Source organism: Hakea prostrata, chromosome 2 (assembly GCF_041222555.1).
Source record: "Hakea prostrata isolate BN-2017 chromosome 2, UWA_Hpros_2, whole genome shotgun sequence".
In the NCBI taxonomy this organism is placed as follows: domain Eukaryota; kingdom Viridiplantae; phylum Streptophyta; class Magnoliopsida; order Proteales; family Proteaceae; genus Hakea; species Hakea prostrata.
In genome coordinates this window covers 70,986,938-71,012,269 of record NC_142601.1, presented here as the reverse complement: position 1 = coordinate 71,012,269, position 25,332 = coordinate 70,986,938, and the positions used below count along the sequence as shown (strand labels likewise).

Here is a 25,332-nt window from a genome sequence, read left to right as displayed (position 1 = left end):
GTAAACCACTCATATTTAATTAATTAATTATTCTATCTCCAACTCCTCAATTATAAGAAATAGGTTTTGCACACTTCTAAACAAATATTTGGTTTTGCAACCAAAAACAGAAAAGCTTAGTAAACATCCTAAAGCCATATAAATTTGAACTCCTACTATCCTGTGAACCTAATACTACATAAATAATTCCAATATAACTTTATTCCATAGTAATTGTAAAATTAAAAAAATTAAAAATTAAAAAATTAAAAATTAAAAAATTAAAAAATTAAAAAAATTAATTTTAATATATATAACCATACTTTAATATTGTAATTCACAATTAAAAACATATCAATAGTTCAACACGAGTGTTGAAGTAACTTAGAGCTGGAACATGGACCACAAGTTAGAGATTTTTGTCAAAGATTTTGGTTGATTCATTATTTGTATTTTTTGTTATTATAAGTGATCAACTTTATCAATATTTACTTTCCTAGACAGCTTATGACTGGATTATTTTGAGACCTTCTCTCTGGTGGAAAGACATAATTCGGTTTGGATTCTCCTCTTCTTAGTTGCCAATCTCAATTGGCCCCTGTACCAATTAGATGTCAAAATCATGTTCCTCTATAGTGATCTTACTAAGAGAATGTGCATGGAGCAACCTCCTGGGTATGCTACTCAAAGGGGGAATTCCACCAAGGTATGTAAACTCTATTGTTCCATGGTTAAAACAGTCACCAAGGGAATGGTATGATAAACTTGTTTTAGTGGATTCAAAAATTGCTACTCCGACCATTCGGTGATGGTAAAGAAGAAAGGAGTTAAAATTGTGGTCTTAGTTGTCTATGTGGACGACATCATTTTATCTGAAAATGCTGTGGAAGGCCTTGATGAAGTCAAAAAATATTTACAGCAACAATTTCAGATTACTGATTTGGGCCACGTAACCTATTTCCTGGGAATTGAGGTAGTGAGAAGCCATAATGGGAGACGCCTCTCCCAAAGGAATATGTACTTGATCTGTTGGGCTGAAACTGGCAAACTCGAATGTAAACTAGCTGAAACCCCAGTGGACAAAAAATTTAGCCTTAGATGTTAATGATGAAGAGTATGAGGAAAGTTGATTCATTTAACGGTCACACGACTGGACATTTCATATGTAGTTGGGATGGTAAGTATGTGAATGCTTGAAAGGCACAACAACTTGGAGCGAAAGTCAAAACTGGAATGGAACACAAACAAGATATTTTATCAGAGAACTTGGATGATTCATTATTTTCATTTTTGGTTATTATATGAGTTGTAATCTTTATCAATATTTATTTTCCTAGACAGCTTAGGACTGTAAACCACAATATAAATAAACCATTACAAAGGAAGGAGAGAACACGTCTCTCTCTCGTCGCTGGTTCAGGTTACTTCTCTGAGGTTGCAACAATGTGCATCTGCACAGGTGACTTTACTAGTATATATATACACTCCATCATAGGCAATGCAAAACTATACTACAATTGGATCATGATTAGGAAGTTTTAATCACAAATATTGCTATGCAGTTGCTCATTACTGAATAAAAGGCTGCAAGCAAATAAAAACTGGTTCACCAAAGACAGCATTCTGCTGCAATGCATGGAAACTTGACATATTGATTAATTTTAACAATAGGGACGAGAGTTCAGGGCAGCAACGCCAGAAAAAGTAGAATCCTTAGAACTTGTATTAAAAGAATAAAAGAATCAGAAATGCAACATCTTCAACATACCTAATTCCTGATGCTTGACCTTGACCTTGACCTTGTCAACCAGCTGCAATATTGTCATCCTCTGCTCACTTTTCTTCATATCGAGCAATAGAGACACTATAACTTTTGCATAACCTAAAACAAAAATGTTCACAATAAGAAAAGCATTCCATAAATTCACCACTAATCCCCCATCTATTGCTACAGCAAGTGAATGAAACAAGCAGGAAAAACTGAAAATGCATGAAACACTTGGGCTATCAGAGAATCCCAGTGCGCACAAGGGTTCCCATTGATGCAGAGGTCTAGGAATGCATACATAGCAACCATAAAACAGCTTATAGGGAGGCTGTTTCCAAGTTCTAAACCTGCAAACTAGGTCATTTATCTCACAACTCATCTGTTCCTCCTCAAACCTTAGATGTACATTAATCTAGTAGAGGAAACTACCATCCCAGAATTTACCGCCTAAAGCTGGGCTGTAGCCCTAGGCTCAGGTTACAGGCCCCTCTTACAGGACTCCATATCAAAGACGTCAATAAAAGTCAAGCCTTCTAGCATATATTACCTGGGCTATCAGAGAATCCCAGTGCGCGCAAGGGTTCCCATTGATGCAGAGGTCTAGGAATGCATAAGCAGCAACCATATAACAGCTAGAGGGAGGCTGTTTCCAAGTTCTAAACCTGCAAACTAGGTCAATTGTTGGTTGAGTCCTACTAGGAGTCCAACTCTATTGGAGTTTTTGTTCATGTAATTTTCTATTTTCTTGTTACCCAAGTAAGGGTATTTATGTAATAGTGTTCTTTCCACTTTATTATAAATGGCTTAAGATCACATTGATCAATTAAGCCATTCTACCAACATTGTGTTTCTCAACATGGCATCAGAGCCAAAGTTCGATTAAGGAAGAAGAAGAAGAAGAGAGAGAGAGAAAAAAAAAATTAAAAAAAAAAAGAGGAGCAAAAATCTCTCTCTACAACTGCTCCATCGAAACCCATCGCTGCTCCATCAAAACCCATCGCTGCTCCATCGCAGAAACCCATTGCTACTCCATCACAGAATCCTAGAGGAGAGGTGTTCTTTGCAACTCTAGACCTTCCTATCACACACCAACACAACTTAAGAGTTCAAGAAGAGTTTCTTGACCAAGGGGAGACTTCAGCCAGTATACCTGAGGACTTTTAATTTTCCCCCCTCGTTTTCTGAACCATGCGAAGAACCTGGTTAGGGGGAGACCACTCCTGTGAGGCACACTATTGAGGTCTTTCAAAACCAGATTGAGCAGAATAAGGAGGTGCAGATTTATTAGAGGAAAAATTACAACAGGCCAAAGCAAGTGGAGAAAGATGACACGTTACCACTTCAGTCTCCTACACTAAAATCAGATTCTATTGTTCCCCCTAAGGTATCTTCTCATGATATTCCTATTGTTGTTAGAAAAGGAGTCAGATCTTATACTCAACATCTCATAGCTAAATATGTTTCTCATGACTCTTTGTCTGACTCTTAACGTGCTTTTATATCCTCTTTATCATCTATATCTGTTCTTAAAAGTTGGAAGGAGGCCTATGCTGATAAGAGAAGGAAGGTAGCTATGGTAGACGAAATGCAGGCAATGAAGAAAAATGATACTTGGGAGTTGGTTACACTTCCTCCAGGAAAAAAACTCTTGGGCTGCAAATAGGTGTTTGTGTATAAATAAAATATGGATGGATCACTCAATAGGTTAAAGGCTAAACTAGTTGCAAAAGGGTTCACCCAGACCTATAGGATGATTATCAAGAGATTTTTGCCCCTGTTGCAAAACTGAACACTGTCAAAGTTCTGTTGTCTATAGCTGTGAACAAAGACTGGAACTTGCACCAACTAGACGTAAAGAATGCCTTCTTACATGGGGAGTTAGAGGAAGAAGTTTATATGGAAATCCCACATGGTTGCTCCGATGATAATACCTGAACGAAAGTTTGTCGGTTGAAGAGATCAATTTATGGGTTAAAACAATCTCCTAGATGTTGGTTTGGACGCCTCTTGAAGGCAATGACTTCTATTGGGTACAAGGAAAGCAATGCTGATCATACACTGTTTGTCAAGAAGTCATGTACTAATATCACACTTCTCATTGTTTATGTGGACGTTATTGTCATCACAGGGAATGATGGTAAGAAAATTCAAAGGTTGAAGGACTTTCTTAGTAGAGAGTTTGAGATTAAAGATCTAGGGAAGTTACAGTACTTCTTCGTGATTGAGGTGGCTCAATCAAAGAAGGGTATATAGCTATCCCAAAGAAAGTATGTCCTAGATTTATTATCAGAAGTGGGAATGTTGAGGTGTAAAGCAGTTGATACTCCTATTAAAGCTGGAGCTAAACTTAAGGAAAAAGAGGGAGAACCAGTGGACAAAGGAAAATACCAAAGGCTGGTAGGGAAGCTTATTTACTTGTCCCACACTAGGCCAGACATCACTTATTATGTGGGGATAGTAAGCTAGTTCATTCATGATCCATATTTAGCTCATATGAAGGTTGTTACTAGAATACTGCAATATTTGAAGAAAACTTCAGGAAAAGGAATACTTTTGTTGCCCACTAATAATCTAAGAGTAGATGCATACACTAATGTAGATTGGGTTGGATCTCCTGACAGGAACTCAATTTCAAGTTCTTGTACCTTTGTTGGAGGTAATCTAGTTACTTGGAGAAGTAAAAAACAGAATGTGGTAGCTTCATCCAGTACTGAAGCTAAATATAGAGCTATGGTTCGTGGAATTTGTGAGCTACTATGGTTGAAAGGCTTGCTAGAAGATATTGAAGTCCAAGTTCCAAACCCTATGATGTATATTGTGACAACAAGGCTGTCATTAGTATTGCCAATAATCTTGTACAATATGATCAAACTACGCACATTGAAATTGACTGGTTTTTTGTCAAATGAAAGCTGGAACAAGGGCTCATCTGCATGCCTTTTATGAGGTCTGGAGACCAAGTGGCAAATGTTTTCATTGAGGGTTTGAAGGAAGGAGATTTCCTTCTTATTGTAGGCAAATTGGGAATGACTAACATATATGCCTCAACTTGAGGGGGGAGTGTTGGTTGAGTCCTACTATGAGTCCAACTCTATTAGAGTTTTTGTTCATGTAATTTTCCATTTTCTTGTTACCCAATTAAGGGTATTTATGTAATAGTGTTATTTCCACTTTATTATAAATAGAGGGCTTGAGATCACATTGATCAATTAAGCCATTCTACCTACATTGTGTTTCTCAACATTAATTTATCTCACAACTCCTCTATTCCTCCTCAAAACCTTAGATGTAAATTAATCTAGTAGAAGCAACTACCATCCCAGAATTTACATCCTAAAATTGGGCTATATGTAGCCCTAGAATCAGGTTACAGGCCCCTGGCCCCTCTTACAGGACTCCATATCAAAGAAGCCAATAAAAGTCAGCCTTCTAACATATATTAGCCCATTTAAGTCCCCAGTATTCAAAATCTCAGTCCCAAAACAAAGGATTTGGCAGGTTTCAACTTTCAACTGAGTCATATTTCCCCAAGCTTACTCAAAACCTTGGTTGTGTTTGGGCAGGGCACAGAAACAGTTTCGTAAAAGATCCAACATCGTATAAGTCTGATTTATGTTGAAGGAGTAATGCTCCAATCAAATTTTTGGGTGTGTGAATGCTGTTTAAAAATCTACCTGAATGGACATAAATTTTAGACATCAAAACAAGAGATTGTGTTGCAGCTAATGTCATTAGCAATGCATTTAACATATTTATAAATCTATAGATTTGAGATAAATCCAAGAATTGATAGGAGGATCCAAGAATTTGAAGGCAAAAAATTCAGCTCACGTTCTTTTAATGTGTTTGACTTTTATCCACTTGGAATTTTGATTTATACTTCCTTACTGGTTTCTCCTTCATTAAGCTTGTAATCTGTGAGTGAGTGCCTTCCTCCACAATGCCTTGCCAGTAAGGTCTTTGGACGAGACCAGAGTTGCTATCTAGAGCCTTCTAACCAAGAAGCTCCGGCCTTCCAAATGTCTCCCAGCAACTTGGGACTTCCACTTCTCTTCAGACATGCATTCACAACACCGACTCTGCCACCCTTCCTGGTACCTTGTACAGTTGAACCCTCCTTCCCACCCCCTCCCTATTTCACCCTGTCCCTTTGTCCTCCACTAGCCACATCTCTCCCAGCTGCAGCCATGACAAAAGCCGTCCCCAGTGTTGAGCTCAATTCTATGAGAAAACAGCTCTAGGTGTGCTGATCAAGTAGCAAAAATTTATCCTATTGGATCAATACCAGGAATTAAATAAGAAATTCTGGAACCCATACCTTGTTAGAAAAGGGTGGTGGAAATTGGAACAACAAGTTGACAAATATCAATGCTAAAGCAATCTAATAGAGAGGAAACCCAGTTCTCTTATTCAAAGAGCAGCATACGGTGCTCCACCCTCAACCGAAATGTGAAAGGATCCTTAAAACAAATCCAGCAGGTTTCAATATGGTCCATTAACTTGGTTTCAGTGGCCACCAGCTGACCAGAAAATCAATATCTCACCAGGTAGACATGGCTTTTTCCCCTCCCAACTCAATGGACAACCTTGGTGGGTTTTCAAGTGTCTCTTAGGGTTGAGATACCTGTCCAGGTTGAGATACCTGTCCGGCCTATTTCAGGCCTTCCAAACACAGTGGTGGACTTAAATTTATGAAACAAGTACTGTAAATGTGAGATCCAAATAATACCCCATGTTTGAGACCACTACACTGAAGATGTAGCCTAGAATGACCTCTTTTACAAATCACATACTCAATATTATGAATATGTGAATGTTCGAACTTCAAACAAGTCGAGTGTATTGTACATTATATATGCTAATCTTTGTAGTCAAAATTACAAAGTTCACATACAAAAAGAGCAAAGTCACAACTCAAGACTCGAAGTACTAACCACCATGCATCTAACTTGGTGGCCACTAACATGGAAAAAAAAATTCGATCGAAATGGTCGAAATTTCGACCGAAATGCCTGCAAAATTCCAAATCGAAAGGAAATGTATCCTGTTTCGTTTCGTATCAACCAATATTTCGGTCGATACGAGTCGATATTTTGGCCCGATACCATATCGGGCCGAAATGATACCTGCGTATGCTTTAAAGTATCCAAATCAATCCATTTTTCGACATACCGAGCCTTTTTATCTGTTTCGAGTGATATCGCCCCGGAGATTTCGACCTCTGTTTGAAATATTTTGCGATTTCTCTTGCTTTCATCCCTTTCTACACCTAATTTCTAGTATTCCATTTCCTTCAAACACTTGATTTGCTCCTCCATTTGTGCATTTTCTCAAATCTTGCAAGGTGAGTAACCAACTTCCTCATTTTTTTATTTTTGTTTCATTTGTGCCTTAAATCATGTTAGATTGCTTCCAAATTTATATATGTTTACTTTAGAGTGTTGATCTATGAATTTGTAGTGTCAAAATTATTTTTTGATTCTTCCTACTATTTTTTTATTTTTCTGTTATTAAAAATTATTTATATTGCTAAAAATGTATATGTATAGTACATGTATAAGCTTCAAATGAATGTATGTGAGAGTTGAGACACCATATTGCTGTGATGGTGTTGAATTAATTTTTTTCTGTTAATTATGTAATTTTACTGTATTTAATATATATTTAAATAATTAAAAATATTAAATATTAAAAAAACCAATTAATTTCTGTTTTAAATTTTAAAATAGCGGAGTATTAGTGGAAGCATGTATGCAATTTTTGGAGCATGTTGTGGATATTTTTAAGATAGTTTGTGTGTATTATATATATTTAAAATTATTTATATATTAAAAAATACTTGTATAGTTATACAAATATTTTTTTTATATTTAAAAATAGGAGGTTATTATTAAAAGCATGTATGTCATTTTTGGAGCATATTGTGGAGCTTTTCAAGATACTTAGTGTGTGTTTCTTGTATCAGGCACTCTATTTTAAAGATGTCTAACATAGCTTGGGAACATGGGAGGCCACTGACAGCTGATAGGAGGAAGAGCTAGTGTACTTATTGTAAGAAACAAATAGGAGGAGGTGGGGCCACTAGATTGAAGGTGCATCTAGTTGGTGGCAACAGGGATGTAACAGGGTGCCCAAAGGTGCCTGTAGAGGTCAAGAGGGCAATGGCCTCATATATTACTGGTACAAAGCAAAAGAGGAAAGAGAAGAGAACACAGAGGGATGAGTTCGAGGATGCCTGCTTAGATGACCTTCCAGATCCTGAGGGTTATGGTAGGGATGAGCCAGGAGACAGTGACCCTGATTCAGAGGCCGATTAGCTGAGAAGGGCGATGATGATGAGTAGGGAGCAACAGAGGATTGATGACATGAGGAGGCAACAGAGGGGTCTGGGTTGTGGGTCCTCTAGAGAGCCAGTAGGTATGGGAGGCATAGGTGGCTCCCAAGTCCATATGAGGAGGTGTCAGAGTGTGAGGCAGGAGGCTCCTATCCCACGGGCCCCTACAAGGGGTCGAGCTTCTTCAGCACATCCTACAGATCCGGATCTTGAGATTCTTCACAATTATCCGGCCCTATTTGCGAGGCTAGAGCATAAACAGAGAAAGTTGAAGGACTTATGGGGGAGTGTGAAGGAGAAAGTGGGGATGGCTTTCTCCAAATGGGCGCATTACCATAGTGTTCCTGCACATACAGCCCAAGGGCCCTACTACAGAGATATGATTGAGCAGATAAGCAGGGCTGGGAGTGGTGTACAGGGCCCCACTCCATATGAGATATATATAATGTGTATTTGCCTAAGCATAAAGAGGACATAAATGAGTACATTAAGGGATTAAAGCCCATGTGGAATCATTAAGGAGTGACTCTGATGGCTGATGGTTGGACTGGTCCCACTAGACAGTCCATCATCAATTTCATGTTGAATTGTGATGGGAGGACAGTGTTCCTCAAGTCAGTAGATGCATCCGGTGAGAAGAAGGATGCAAATACATTTACAAATTACTAAAGTAAGTGGTGAAGGAGGTTGGAAAGGTCAAGCTTATGAAGAATACCGTGGACCAAGCTCGACATGTTAGCACCTTCATATATAACCACACCTATGCATTAAGGATGATGAAGGACAAGTGTCAAGGTGAGCTAGTGAGGCCAGGCATAACCAGATTTGCTACTAATTGGATAGCACTGCAAAGCTTTGAGAGTAGGAAGACTGGCCTTAGGAGTATGTTTGCATCAGAAGAGTGGTTTAACTAGGAGGGTTCTTCATCAGTGGGAGGAAGGAGAGCACAGTTGACCATCCTTGATGAGACTTTCTGGCACAATGTGAGGATAGTGGTGAAGATGCTTGAGCCTGTGGTGAATGTGTTGAGGATGGTAGATCAGCAGATAAAACCTACTCTACCACACATATTTGCTGCAGTAGATAGGATGAAGCAGCAAGTTGCTCAGGTCCACCCACGCAGCAACAAGAAAGTCCTTCAAATCATCAACAGTAGATGGAAGTCTATGTTGCAAGTTGCAACATCCACTGCATAAGGCTGGTGAGTTGTTAAGTCTAGTATTTAATTTAATTTTCATTATGTTATCACACTATTAAGCATTAACTATTCCCTTTTATGACATACTTTTTCTTACACATCATACTATTTAAATCCCAAGTACCATTACAAGGACAATCTTGGGATGAGGCAAGATTTGATGGATGCTGTCCAAACTGTAGTGGAGAAGTTCGAACCGGAAACAACTAAACAAGCAATCATCCTTATGGAGGTGAGATAGTGATTTGAATCATTTGATATTCACAATTCGTAGTTTTATACTAAGTCATTAACCTAGTAACTAGTTATTGTTTTTTCTCTTTATATATTAGATAAAGGCTTTTAGGGATGCCACTGGGAGCTTCGGTCGTGCTATGGCCGTATCGGGACGGGAAACCGCCCCTCCGGGTAAGTTCATTCATTTATTTCATTATACATTTAATTATTATATTCTATCTTTAATTTAGTTATTTAAGTATTAAAATGACTTAGAGTCTATGTTTGTTACAGCTGAGTGGTGGTTGCAATTTGGACGTGACTCACACCATTTGAGTGTGATTGCAAGCAAAGTGCTCTCCCAAACATGTTCTGCCACTGGTTGTGAGCGAAATTGGAGCACCTTCAGCCTCATTCACTCGAAGAGGCACAACCGATTGGGTGTGAAGCGTCTAGAGGACCTTGTCTACCTACACTATAATATGAGGCTGAGAGAGGATCATATTAGGCAGGGGATGGATAGAGAGAGCACCAATATCGAGTTGGCTGACATATTTGAGATGGATGATGATGATAACCCAGTAATTGACTGGATCAAGGATAGTGGAGACGGATTGCTGGATGAGGAGGGAGGTCTTCCCAATTGTCGATTGCCAGAGGAGATAGGGGCTGATGTGGGGGACTTCATGGCCCAGGAGGGGAGGCCACATCCAGAGCCCGCCCGTCCCTTCGTGCCACACCCTAGTGCATCCACCCAAAGTGAGGATTTGATTTTCTGGTCCGACACTGAGGATAAGGTGACTCAGGCCTCCGGTGATGACAACAATGGTGGTGATGATGACGATGGCAATGACGGTGATGATGGAGGGGATGAGGAGGGTGTGGGACCTCGTGATCAGGATTCAGCTGATCCTAGGGACAGACCACCACCAGCAGTACGTGAGAGTCAAGGGGGAGGACGACCACCGAGATTCACAGGAGAGAGTCAGTTCACCCACGCAACACAGGATTCAGACCATACTGGAGCTGCATCTCGAGGCAAAAATGTTTCCTCTACATATTCGAGGAAGGGGAAGGAGAGACAGCACGGCTGGAGCACAGAGGACACGCCATCATATGGGTCCTACCATCCATCCGATGCCGAGAGCTTGGTGGGATCTATGAGATCGATGAGCATTGATGATGCTAGAGACTCCTCCACCTTCAGAGGATCCGGATGGCCTAGGCCTGCAGAGTCCTCATATGATACTGTTGTGGAGAGTATTGGTTCTACCGAGTCGACTTATGGTTATGGTCCTTATGGACCATATGGTGTCCCTCCTGGCTATCAGATTTAGGGTCAGGCCAGTCAGCCACGACTGGAGCCTTATGGTTATGGAGCAGCCTATGGAGCTTATGGTGTCCCTCCCACTGTCGATTATCGGAGTCAGCCCACGGGACCTTATCAGTATCCTTATCCTTCTCCTAGTCCTGAGAGCCAGGGTGCTCTTTCATTTGTTGAGCAGATCTTCCACACTATTCCACAGCCACAAGGCCCACCACCACCAGTTCCTTTGGGGAGTCACAACTTCCCACCGTTAGGGAATCTTATGCATGTGGATGAGGCCACATACAGAGATGCAGTTCTTGATTATGTCCAAAACTATATGGGGCGGGGGCAAACATCATGGGAGTTATATTGTCATTTGTATGGGGTGCAGACGGAAGAGGGAGACCTTGAGGCTTGAATAGAATAGACTTGTAAGTAATAACATTCCCGTTTCTTCTCTGATTCATGTACTATATACTTGGAATGTTGGATGTTACATTTTTAGTAGTTTTTTAGTAAACTAGTAGTTTTATAGTGTTTATTATGCTTGAAATAGCTAGTATGCAAAAATCCAAATCAATTTGAGTGCATTTGAGGCTCGAAATTGAGTTTTCAAGATTCAGGAAAAAAGTATCCAGTTTCGGTCGAAATGTTCATATCGATCGAAATTTTTACCTTGGTCACTAAGCGCTCACATGGATTGGGTGCTCCGACTAAGTATCTAGCAAAAAGCGAGGCAAAAGTCAGACTTAAAAAATCAGTAGCAAAATCCTCAAAGAGGTGAAAATGGCAACCTCTCAGTGAGAGATCTCTCAACTCGCCCAAGTTGGAGGAGTTTCTTATGCACAGATATGCCATTTCAACCAAAATATTGGGCATAGTTCTCGAGTCAATCGAGATTTAGGTCAAGGTTATTTATTTCTTCTCTCGACTCCATCTCGTCTTGACCTCTTGAAAAAGTAAGATATCTTGCGAGTTCTTCAACTATGGTTTCAACCAAGAGGGAATTAAAACCAAGAGAGAAAGAATATAAACTTTCAGTAACTAAACTTTCAGCATCAAAGCCTCTCCTATGAAGTGGGGCAAGGCTGAGTACGTTTGCCCCAGAAATAACTGGAAACTTTGTGCACTTGCTGTTTTTTAAGAATTTCTTCATACCATTGCCTAACAAACGTTATTTTTGCTTCCAAGATTAAAAATATATATACTATATATAATAATAATAATAATAATAATAATAATAATAATAATAATAATAATAATAATAATAATAATAATAATAATAATAATAATAATAATAATAAAACACTATCACAGTAACATCAAAGAATGTGGCTAACATGCACCCAAAAATATAAAAATATAAAAGAATGTGGCTAAGCCATGTAATGTCATGTTAACAGAGAAAATTATGAGGAACCTGAAGTCTCCACATACCAAGAGATGGACATGACAACCCAAAAAACAAGATAAGAACAATTTTAATCAACAATTTGGATTTCAGGAATGACAATGTCTCATAATTAGTGAAGTATCCATATAAAGATGTCTGCAAATATGGTAGCACAAAAATAAACATCTAGAAATATACAAATAACAATTTCTCCAGAGGACAGATAATATCATACTAGTGACATCCACTTGTTTGAGTTCACGTTCATAAGCACAGTTGTCACACATCCCTGAAACAAAGAGTGAAGAATAATACAAATTCAGTTTGGTATCACGCTATCACTGTAAGTGTTGCTACAAGAGTTTTAACTTTTAAGAACAAGAGTAACATGACAGTCAGATGGCAATGACATTGATATTAACCAAGACTGCCATGTCCCTCTATTGTTTAGGGTTTGGCATAATCCAAAATGGACTGGAGGCAGGTGTGGTAATAAAGAAATACTGGATATAAGGGGAGAAAAAAGGAACACCAGGGCAGAGGCTGCAAATTATTTCCTTTATGAAGTCTAACAAATGGCTTGATAAATCCATGAAGTAAAGGCATATTGTTTTGGGGAATTATTTGGCAGAGAGGCTTGGGAGAGGTATGATCCACCCAAATCCTAACAACTTTTTGTTCTTGACAATAAAAAGATAACCAAAAAAGAAACGAGACAAAAGAACGTACCATTGCAGTCCTGTAAAGGCTCAGCAAAATGATGGAAAATGGAACTCCGACGGCATTCTCGTTTAGACTGCAAGGAAGGGATGATTTAGAATTCTATACAAACACATATTCCATAACCATGCATGTAAATGACTATTTCAAATGTCATGTTTCGAACTGCATTATGTGTTACAGCATGAACAAGAAAGATAGAAAACGGTGGCAGCCAGTGTACGGCTTCTATTAACATGTTACATGTGACATCTGAAAATAACTGGATAGACTATAATGATGAGAATCACAATGCTGAACATCATAAGCAACTTGACGATGAAGATCATGACATTGACATGACATAAAGCAGCAAAGGGAAAAATTCACTCAATCTGGTGCACAGGACATGACCATCAATGATTTAGAATCCAGGGAACAAAAATAAGTTCCAGAAGAAAATCTGAAATACAAGGCACTGCTACCATTGCCAATGTCCATGGCTAATGTTAGACCCCTCCTGAAATGCTATGTTCAAGACATGACTACTATGCTACACGACAACACTACACTATCCAGGAATGCATCTGCATTTCACATTCATAGTAAGATCCCAAATATTTTAATGGCACAGGGGAGAATCCATTGATCATTAGCAACAGCAATGAAATGAAAATATATTAATTTACATCATTAAGATTGTTTGAATCTGACTATTAGAGTCCTGGTTTAGGGTATGTGAGGTTGAAAATACAGCTTCACATGAGCTCTAATAGACATGTGACAAGTATAACCTTATTACATAGCAACCAAGACTTCTAATAGTATCTAGGGTTAGGATGCCAGAATGGGCTAAAACTTGGAGGGTTGTAGGTATTTGGTTTGATTTGGATGGCTAAATTGGAAGATATGGAGTTTCTTGATTCAGCAAGTTTAGGAAGCCCAAAAATTGAAGGAAGAATTTCTTTTCCCCCCCCCCCCCCCCCACACTGAAAAGAAAGGTAATTTGAAGTTGAGGTTGGTGCTAGCTGTCTAATTCCTGGACGAGAAAACCTTGTATGACATTTGGAGGAGGTGGAGAGGATTAATGTAGGTTGAATCCTTGAATCCTCAACCAAAACAGGATAATGACATAATATTTCACCAAGAACCTTTGAATAAGTAATAAACCTTTGAATAAGTAATAAGTAGTTGGGGACATTTTATAACACTGGTCGGACTGAGATTTTGGTTGAACCAAGATCTCAATTAGACTGTAATTCAGATGAGTCTTACAGTTTTCTGGGACATGCATGTGATCTTGTCTCGGTTTCCTGAGAAACCGAGATATCACGCAAGATCTTGCAAGTTCTCAAGCCAGAAGGATGCCAAATCCTCCTCAGTAAATGAGCTGGACTTGGTATGTTGACACAGTAGTGCCTCTTGAGGGTCAGATCAGTCATCATAGAATGTGCTTCAGCCCACCCCACCCCCCGGGGGACTACGACTTCCATGAGCACTAGTAGCACCCCTGCATACCAAAACGACGGCAATATAGAACTCGACATTTGTCTTTAGTATGCAAATATTTCCCACAAGGATGTGCATCTAGGCTTCTTCTTGTCATCAACCAAACTCTGTCTTCTGTAAGCATTCTGCCAATTCACCCTAAGAACTAGAGTAAAGAGCTGATGACTCATCAGAGAGGAAGTAGGTTTAAAGCATTATTTCAGGTCTCCTCATGTTAAAATGAACATCACGTTACCGAATCCAAAAAGAAACGAAACGGAAACACACAGAGATCTAACGAGGAATGCACCAATGGGGTGTGCTACTACCATAGTTGAAGAGAAAGAGCTTTTGCACTATGTAGAAGAAGTACAAAAGGAGATCTCACAATCAATCGCCAAGAATGGTGTTGCAAGAACTCTCACCAAAAATCCCAATTTTCTTGACGGTGTGGTAAGTGAATATATATATATATATATATATATATAGACTCCAATCAGGTAAACGGGTCAATCCATCAGGTTGGGTCGTGCCGTACCAACATAAGGTGCACACACACATATATATATAACAATTGGATCAGGTCATACTCTTACCGTACCCAAGCCTTCCCGCTTCCACCATAGATCTCCAAAAATGGGTAATTCGGGTCAGCCACGAAAATGGTCGGTGCGGGTCCATCTTCAAAATCCGGTACACAAATTCAAGTCACAACATAACAATCTCCACCTTGACCTAAATTCTTCCACAGTATTGAATAATCTTCATCCTCTCCAATAGCCCATCATGAGCTAAGCTCTAATGCAACCAACTCCAATCAGGTCTAAACAATGTTTAAACTTAGCAGTACATAAAGGCCTTGTCAACATATCAACTGGATTGTCTTAGGCACCAATCTTCAACACCTGACATTGCCTGCAGCAACTACCTTTCTAACATAGTTTACCAAACGTCTATGTGCTTCGTCCTTTCATGATACATTTTATCTCTATTCAAGTGAATAGCACTTTGGCTATCACAACAGACAACAGTCAGCTCTCCAATCAAGCCTTTAAGCCAAATAGCTTTTCTTAACTGCTTCAGTCACCACTTTATACTCGGCTTCTATGGAAGACAATGCAATTGTAGCCTGTAAAGTAGCCTTCCAATTGATCGCACAACCTCCCAAGGTAAATGTTATCCTGTGAGTGACCTTCTTTTGTCAAGACGGCCTGCATAATCTGAGTCAACATAACCTATTAGTATGTCAACATTCCTCCCAAACTCGAGACACACACCAGAGGGCCCTTTAAGATACTTAAGTAGTTAAGTATCCATTTTATTGCTTTACAGTGAGTTACATAGATATGATAAATATCTACTCACCACACTAACTGCCTATGAAATGTCAGGTCAAGTGAAAACAATAGCATACATGAGGGAACCAACTGCACTAGAGTATGGAACTTGTGACACATAAACAAGGTGTAAAAAATCACCTATTTAAGTCAAAGTTCGGGCTACATTTCGCCCCATTCAGACGAAATTTCACCCAAAACTTCTCTCTCTTCTCTGTCTTCCAGTGTTCGATTCTTGTTATTTTTGCTCCAATCTTTGACTTCTACCACTAGTTCTTGGTTCATTCTTATAGGCAATCACATTCTTTGCGTCGATCAAACGGCGTTTCACGCAGATCTTGGAGTTCTTTTATCTCAGAGGTTACCACTGTTCTCCAAACTGATTTTTTTACAACATACACACTATAATATTGTTGGATAGTTATGAAGTTAAAGTATGTTGAACACTGTGGGCCAATTTACAAACTCAAGGTAATAGATTTTTTTTTCGCAAAGTAATTTATTTTTAGATTTTCAGGCATCAAAAATTGTATTTTCCTACACTAAAAATGCTTTCTTTTTACATGGTATGTCTTGTATGGTGATGGAAAGCACACATGCGGAATCCATAAGCCGATCTACAGACTCATAGAGTTGAAATATTTTTCCACCAAAAATAAATTTTTTTAAAAAATTTGTTAAAATATATATAAAAATGTAAATAATTATGGAAAAATAGGAAAAAATACGGAAAATAGTTTTGAAAATTATGGAATAGATTGTAAGTGTTGTCCATGTGGTTTCATCGCCAATTTTGGTATGAACAGCCTAATTTGTTGCCAAAAAAATTTAAAATTCATTTTATATTAAAAAAAAATACATGGGCAAGGGAAAATTTGCTTTCTAGGTACATGATTATTTGTTTGTCTATAAAAATTAATTTGATGTTTTACAGTCACTTATGCAATCACTTTGGATGCAACAATTATCATGTTTGCTAGTGAGAGTCAAAGGGTAGCTGGTTCACAAGGTGGACAGCTGAGCCAGTGACAGCCACAGCCACAGGGAGAACCACAGAGAATGGCAGTAGGAGGGAGGGTTGACCCAGCATGCAGTACTGTGTCGCTATTGATGGAAACAAGAATAAAACTAAATGTAATTTCTGTGGGAAGAAGTTAAACTTAGGTGGCATCAACAGGTTCAAAGCTCACATCAACGGGAGTTCAAAGGGTGAGGCCACATGCACAGAGGCCCATCCAAATGTAGCGAAGGCAATCAGGGAGTTAGAGAAAGCAAAGGAGAAAAAGAAAGAGGATAAGAGGAGAGTGAACAGAGCACTAGATGATTCAATGTCAAGACCGTCATCATATAGAGTTGATCCAGATTCTGATTGGGATGTTGATCCCATTGATATGGGGAGAGATCAGGAGGAGAGGGACTTGAGGTGGGCTATGGCAAAGAGCAAGGAGATACACTATCAGGAGCAGGACATGGCCAGAAATAGAGCTACAGGAGCTAGTCCCTCTAGGCCTGCAAGGCCTAGAGCATTTGGATCTGGAGCTAGAGCATTTGGATCTAGGGGGAGCGGTGGTATATTTGGCCTGTTTAGGAGATAACAGAGTCAAATGGCCACTCCTCCAACAGATTCAACACCATGTGATTATCCATCAGTCCGATCCTAGGAGCAGGATCCTGAAGTTTTCAAGAGGGAGGGGGCCAAGCAGCCCAAGATAATAGGTGCATGAAAAGGCATAGGTAAAAAGGTTAAAAGGGAAATAGTAAAGTGGATGCTTTACAATTCCCTTCCAGCAAACACAACCCAGGGTCCATACTACAAGCACATGATTGATACTATTGTAGATGCACGTCCTGGATATGAGGGTCCCACCCCTAAAGAGTTGATGACCGCCTTCCTGTAGGAAGAGGAGGAGTTGCATCCGTACATTGATAGTATGAGACCTATATGGGATACATATGGATACATCATTATGTTTGATCAATGGACTGGTCCAATAAAAAAGTCCATCATCAACTTGATAGCATACTGCGAGAGGACAATTTTCTTAAGATCTATGGATACTACTAGTCATGTGAAAGACCATAGATATATACTTGGTCTCCTACAGGATATGGTAGGTGAGGTTGGGAAGAAGAATGTTTTGCAGATTGTCACTGACAATGGCTCCAACTTAAGAAGGCATGTGAGGTGTTGATAAATTCACCCTGCTATTACCTCTTTTGGACACCCTGTGCAACCCATTGTATCAACCTCATGTTGAAGGACATTAGGAAGTTAACATTTTCCAGGACACAGTGGAGAGGGTTAAACAGGTAACAAATTTCATTTACAATCATAACACAGATATGGATGATGAGGCGTACATGTAAAGGTGAGTTAGTGCGACGCAGTCCAACAAGATTCACAACGAATTTCATTGCCCTAAGCAACATGCAGGAGAAGAAGTCAGGCCTAAGATTTATGTTTGCATCCCAAAAGTAGATTTATTGGGTTGGATCCAAGTAAGATAACTATCTACTATTTCATTTTACAAAATATTATACTTTACTATCTACTATCTACTAACTTAATGTGTTTGTGATAATTTAGTACCCCGAGCGGGTGCTAGGCACAGGGTACCATCTCATCTGATGAGTTCGGGAGAAATGTGGGGTTGTGTTACAGACCTTGGAACCCATCACAAATGTCTTGCTTATGGTGGACTCCTCCTTGAGGGGGCCATTATACCTCATCTATATACAGCCCTTGAGCCTATAAAGGTTGCCATATATAGAGCAAACCCCAAAGGCTACCAAGCTTTCTCACAGATTGTTGATAAACGAGGGACCGATCATCTTATGCATCCGCTGCATAGGGTCGGTAAGTAATTATTATGAGTTGTTGCTTGTTGGCTTGTAGGTATTGGTAATTCATTATATCCTAACTCTAACTGTGAGTTTGTAAATTGTGCAGCCTATTATCTCAACCCCAAATATCTGTATAGCGAACATTTGGGGTTGGACACAGACCTACTCGATGCCATAATGCAAGTGATTTCAAAGTTGGAGCCCGACCCACAGCTCCAATCATTTTGCCACACAGAGTTAAGAGCAGGGATTTCGAGCTTAGAACTTGCATTTGATTTTTAAAAGAATTTAGCAAACCATAAATACAAATGACTGTAGATAAAGGTGTTTAGGGACACATTTAGGTCCTTCAATTTGGATGTTGCTATTAAGGGACGAGAAAACGCTATTCTAAGTTATTAATTTTACAGATAAGTAGATTATATGTAAACTATTAAACTATTAAGGATTAACTTAACGTTTTTGTGATAATACAGTTGAGTGGTGGGTTCTTTATAGTAAGAGTGCATCGAAATTCAGGAGATTGGTGATCAAGATCCTCTCCCAGACTTGCTCCGCCTCTATGTGCAAGAGGAACTGGAATACATTTAGCATGATCCACTCCAAGAGGAGGAACAGGGATGGGGAGCCAGCACCGAGGTTAAAGATATAGCACGCCAAGGAACAGGATGAGAGTTGTTGGCAAACATCGACCTCAACGATATATTCAAGATGGGTGCAGAGGAACCGGACCTCCTCACTCAATGGTTGATGAACAGGGGTAAGTCAGTGTCGAACCAACCTAGAGGGAGGCCTAACCTAAAGCTTGCTCCAACTGCGAGGGTTGATGTGGATGATTTCAAGGCATACGAGATGGCAGGCACGTGCATAGGAGGCACCGCTACTGTAGATGAGGATTGGATGGTGGCACCTGGCACGCACGACAACGATCCAGATGACACAATTGCTCCAAGTCTTAATCCAACTTGGAGGGATTCAGATGATGATGATGGTGGTGACAGTGGAGTTTTTACCTATTCCATTACCAGAGACACAGCAGCTTCCAGTGAGATACATCGAGGACTCTCATTTCACACATGCCACCAGGATCAGGATCATAGTGGTGAGTATCAGCGTGGTCGTACTACGACCTACAGCATAAAGGGTAGGGGCTATGGGAAGCAGCACAAAGATGGTAATGATGATGTCAACATTACTCAAAGATCATACGATTCTTTCGTAAATCCTTCAGGTTCAAATCCAGCAAACAATTCAGCAGGAGCGATGGGAACCATAAGCTTGGATGAGTCGATAGGTTCCACATTCACTTATGGGACTATTGGTCTTTATGGTGCCCCTCTCGCTCATAGGCATTCTGGTATGGGTATGGGTATGGGTACCTCTTAAAGTGGTTCGCACTATGGGCACAATGATGGATATTATGAGTGTGGTCCCTTGAGGGCAGAGTCAGTTGGGAGTCCATATTCGGATGGCCAATAAACCCACCATATACACACTCACAAGGACCAGCACCACAGCCCAGCTGCAGCACCTTCCTTGGCCCTATTCTAACTTCCCTCATATTAGAGTTCTCATAAGGACAGAAGATGAGTGCTACAAAGTTGCAGTTCAGAACTATCTGAGCAACCATCAGTATAAGAATGACATGGGTTCAAGATGTAAGATTGGTTAGGGGAAAGGATGATATATACACTATGGGTATGACGGGAAGTTAAGAGGAGATGGATCCACCTAGGCACAACACTTGGTGTTATGACTTGAGATGATGGGATGACTACTATGTACTTACCTAGACTTGTGTTATATCTACACACCTGACTTGACTAGTTGTATAATGAATTGTAAACTTTAGTACTTCTCTTCTTTCCTGAAAGTTAAATGAAGATATTTGTGTTCTCTTGCATCATTTGCATATTTACATTTGTTAAAATTCATGTTACAAACTTCCAGTTTTGCCCACATATAGACAGGCATGTGTTGATCAAGAACACCACCTTATGTTAGCTTTTAAGCCACAATAGCACTCCCAATGTGTTTATTGGCCTGAAATTAGGCGAGACAACAAAAACCAAGCCAACATAACCCCAAATACCCCCAAAACTAGGGGTGAAATCCCATCAAAATGTTCCCTAATGTTGACCAAATTTCGGTGACATTTCGGGGTTTTGGTGGTGTATGTCGGCAAAATTTCATACTTTGCATATAACTCACCTCTTCATCTGTCTGAGGTGATAGAGCAGCTAAAAGTCTAAAGTGAGATGCAATTAAAATGCTAATAGGTTTTGCATATTTCAAGCTAAAATGCTCCATTACCTTCTCCATGTATTTCTGTTGAGATAGCCATAACTTCCCTACCTTTCTATCCATCTTGATTTCCATACCAAAAATTTTCTTTGTTGTCCCCAAATCCCAAGTCTTTCATCTCAAATTCAGTACTTAATTGTTGCTGCAACCTAATGGTCTCATTTATATCTCTAGCAACAACCAACATATAATAGCAAATATAAGAATGAACCCTTAAAAAGTCTTCTAAAATATACACAATAGTCATACTTACACCTACCGGAACCCATAGTAGCCATAACAGAATCGAACCTCCTATACCACTGCCTAAGAGACTGCTTCAAACCATACAGGGATTTTTTTTCAACAAGCAGAGATGGTCCTCCTTTCCCTTTACAACAAAAACCTCAGGAATTTAGGCAATTTGATAGCCCCAAAACTCATCTTCAAGCCACGTAGAGGCTGCAGTGGGCTGACGTCTAAGTTGGCATTTGCTGATAGACGCAGAACTGTCACTCCCTAGAGATGATGTCCCCATATGGACAGTAAAACTTCTCTTCATCTTTAGGGATGAGGAGATGAAGATCTATATAATGGTCATACTCTTCACAAACACCAATGAAGGTATTGCAAAATTAAGAAATGAAGTATCTCTTTACTTCATAATAGTCATCTGTTGGAGTTACATACTTTGGATGAGTCTACGACATGGTCAAAAGTCTAAGCTACCAAGCGACATCATCCAAAATCTCCTTGGCTGTTTTCTTCCTCATAAACTTTCTTGCAATCTCAGGCTTCTGGGGGAGAATTAGCCACGTCATAATAGTCGAGTTTTGTATTCCTCCACTTGAGATATATAAGCATCACCTCAGGGAGGAGGCTTGATGGTCCATACAATATAGCCTAACTTCCCTTCCCCGTCCAAAGGGAAAGCTTCACAAACTGAGCCCAATTTAAGTAGTTGGTAGTGACCAACTTTACGGGATAGGATTGAGCATGATGGTTTTCGAAAAACACTGGAGCAAGTGAGGAAACTGCCGAAGTTGAAGTAACTTCTTCTGATCCTCTATTTGCAGACATTGTAAAGAGGGGAGAACAATCTCAACCTAAATATAAACAAGGCAATAAGGGAGCAATCCAAATGACCTCGACCCAAATATAAACAAATCAGTAGACAGTGAAGCACTATACAAGGGGAGAACAGTTAAATCACTCCTTTTATCCATTACACTTCTAAACAGGCTTGAATAAAATCATTTATCAACGACAAATGAGAGCCTGACATCATAATTTTGAGAACAATAGTTGCAGCCTTGCAGGGAAAACAGAGCATGGTGGTAGCAGTAAAGCATGGAAAAGAATGAACTTGAAGCCTTCCAGCCTTGTGGAAAAATCTGCAGAAACGATAGGGCTGAGGAGTTACCAAGGTAACCATTAAAGATTCGTTCTCTCAGCCTTGTTTTGTGTTCCAATAACCTACATCCATGCTCCTCATAACAGTTCTTCAACCCATTTGTGACCTAGGGTTGCAAAGAGAGGGGAGGAGAATAATGAGAGGCATCAACTCTCTAACCAACGAGCTTTGTTCAGATAGCATGTTGGAACTTGGAAGTTAACAAGTATGACAACACCAAGAATAAATGGAAAGCATTGAAGAAAGAGATGGAGGAGAAAAAGAGAAGGGACCTATATTACGTCACCAATGCAACAGGAGAAATACACCTCCCAAGAGAGGTGAAAATGTAGAAAACAACATTGCATAACAAGGCAACAAGTTATTAGATTGGTTCCTAAACTACCCTTATATTACATCAACTCCAGCAATGGTTCTTTTGCTTGGTTGAAATCAAGATTGGCTGTGAAGCCTTATGCCTAGGTTTATGGAAATTGGGCATCTCTTGCAGGCAGAAACCTTCAAGCAGAGAAATAAATGATGGCCTCTACTCTACTAGCTAACATTCCTAAATGAAACATTCCTGTAAAAGTAGGTGAAGTTATTTATTATATTGAACAAGACCGAACAAGAAGACATGCAAAAAATATAACTAGGTTAATAACATAATGTGATCAATCAACACCTTGAAACTTAAGTACCTGACAGTACCGCACCATGTCATACAGGTTTTGCAATCCAGATTTCTCATAAAAGACCATCGAACTCTGGTTACACATGTTTCAGATCCAAAATTTATCAGAAAACTTCAGCACATAGAAGATCCTAATTAACTATATTGACAAACTAGGATAGCCATACCTGCCGAGGTACATCTCCAGGCCTAAAATAGAGCAGGCAATCAGAAGGAAGCCCATCTCGTCCAGCCCGACCACTTTCCTGCAATGCAGAAATTATTTCAACTAGAGCATAAAGAAAATTAAGAGTATTAATCTTTATAAAGTAAAACTGTAATGTGGGAAGCACAAACAACCTGATAGTATGCATCCATAGATTTACTTAGGCTGTGATGGATGACAAACCTGACTAAAAACCATTAGACTGTTTCAATTACTAATATCCAAGAAAAGGCATGTTCAAAATCAAGAAACAAATTATAGGGCATAAAACAAATCAGCAGTTCATGAGTGTAAATTTATGCAACCTACTTCAGGCAGAGAAACAAAGCCAGATGGTGTCAAGAAGATAATAAAAATACGTGGAAAAACATAGAGAAACATGGAGGTTGTGCTGAGGCAGATTCATAACCTAAATGGTCATTTTTCTTTTTTTAGCCATTACCCCAGCATTGCATTATATATATGTCATAGGCCTTTAATCCCATGGACCTAAAACTCTGAACATTAAGTTGAGTAATAGCTCTCACACCAAGTTTTTCTTTTAACTTGCATTAGTTTAGTTTAACTAAACCAACTGAGCCAGTGGTTCAATTTATGTTAATATGTGGTTAGTAAATGACTAATTAATAATATTTTGAGTCTATTTTATTTTCCAAGTCAATTTAAGTTGTCTACAGGTTAAGGATATGGTGATAAGCCTCAATTAAAATGACTGCAGGACTTCCAAGATCTTTTAAGAGAACCAACTCAAATGGGACTAAGAAACATCTGAGGTATGGTCTGAATATTTTACAGATGGGGAATCAGGATATGCGGCAAATTGGGTAAAAACTTGGAAGAAATGTAGGTAATAGCATAAGGATATGATCCTCCAAACTTGGTGGGATTTGGATGGCTATATTGGGTTTTTGTAAGGGTCCTTGTTTTGGGGGTTTTAGGGAGTATGAAAATCCAAGAAAATAATAGAGTCAACTAGGATCTAAGGCCAGGGTAATGATGTACCCAAAGTGTGGGACACTCCTGTGTGTTTCAGATCTTGCTACTAAGACAACACTTAGTAGGGGACATAAGTCAAGGGGGCTGTATGTTCTTCAGGACACTGGTCCTGTTGCATGTGCCAAAGTTGTTTCACCCCATCAAATCAATTGCATCTTGGTCATCCATCCTTAGGTAGTCTAAAGAAGGTGGGTTCTACTTTCAATCTTTGTGTAGTTCAGGATGTAAGTTGTGTCAGTTAAGGAAACTCCACCATGTGGGTTATCCTCCTATGGTTATCGTCCACAATGTTTGGGGGCCATATGATGTTACTTACAAAATGGAGTTTTAAATATTCAGTGACTTTTGTTGACAACTGTTGAGACAATCGATTATGGTAGAATGGCTTGAATCGATCAGTGTGATCTCAAGCCCTCTATTCATAATAAAGTGAAAAGAACACTATTACATAAATACCCTTACTTGGGCAACAAGATATAGAAAATAACATGAACAAAAACTCTAATGGAGTTGAAATCCTAGTAGAACTCAAACCAACACTCCCCTTCAAGTTGAGGCATAGATATTGGTCATGCCCAACTTGCTTACAATAGGAAGGAAATCTCCTTCCTTCAAACCCTTAGTGAAAAGGCATGGAGATGAGCCCTTGTTCCAACTTTCCTTTGAGAAAAAACCTATCAACTCGATCATGTTGCACAAGATTATTGGCAAAACTAATGGCAGCCTTGTTGTCACAATATAACATCATAGGGTTTGAAACTTGGACTCCAATATCTTCTAGCAAGCCTTTCAACAATATTAGCTCACAAACTCCACAAACCATAGCTCTATATTCAGCTTCGGTACTGGATAAAGCTACCACATTAATGTTTCTTACTTCTCCAAGTAACTAGATTACCTCCAACAAAGGTACAGTAAGTCAGTAACCCTAAAATTGAATTCCTATCAGGAGATCCACCCTAGTCTAAATCAATGTATGCATCTACTCTTAGATCATCAGTGGGTGACAAAAGTATTCCTTTTCTAGGAGTTCCCTTCAAATACTGCAATATTCTGGTAATAGCCTTTATATGAGCTAAATATCGTTCATGCATGACCTGGCTCACTATCCCCACGGCATAAGCGATGTCTGGCCTGGTGTGGGACAAGTAAATAAGCTTCCCAACCAGCCTTCGGTATCTTCCTTGGTCCACTGG

The 25,332-nt window shown here is 39.4% G+C and overlaps 1 protein-coding gene across 1 annotated transcript in view; it reads right to left on the bottom strand.

The window, feature by feature from the left end:
* RECQL2 (RECQ helicase L2) overlaps window positions 1–25,332 on the bottom strand; it is a 116,052-nt gene that overhangs the window by 48,926 nt on the left and 41,794 nt on the right. The window contains exons 11-16 of the mRNA XM_089146496.1: window positions 23,275–23,327; window positions 23,103–23,180; window positions 22,943–23,008; window positions 12,927–12,993; window positions 12,433–12,486; window positions 1,748–1,861 (exon numbers count right to left, since the gene is read on the bottom strand). Of these exons, the coding sequence (XP_089002622.1) occupies window positions 1,748–1,861; window positions 12,433–12,486; window positions 12,927–12,993; window positions 22,943–23,008; window positions 23,103–23,180; window positions 23,275–23,327 (432 nt within the window). The remainder of the gene's footprint in view (window positions 1–1,747; window positions 1,862–12,432; window positions 12,487–12,926; window positions 12,994–22,942; window positions 23,009–23,102; window positions 23,181–23,274; window positions 23,328–25,332) is intronic.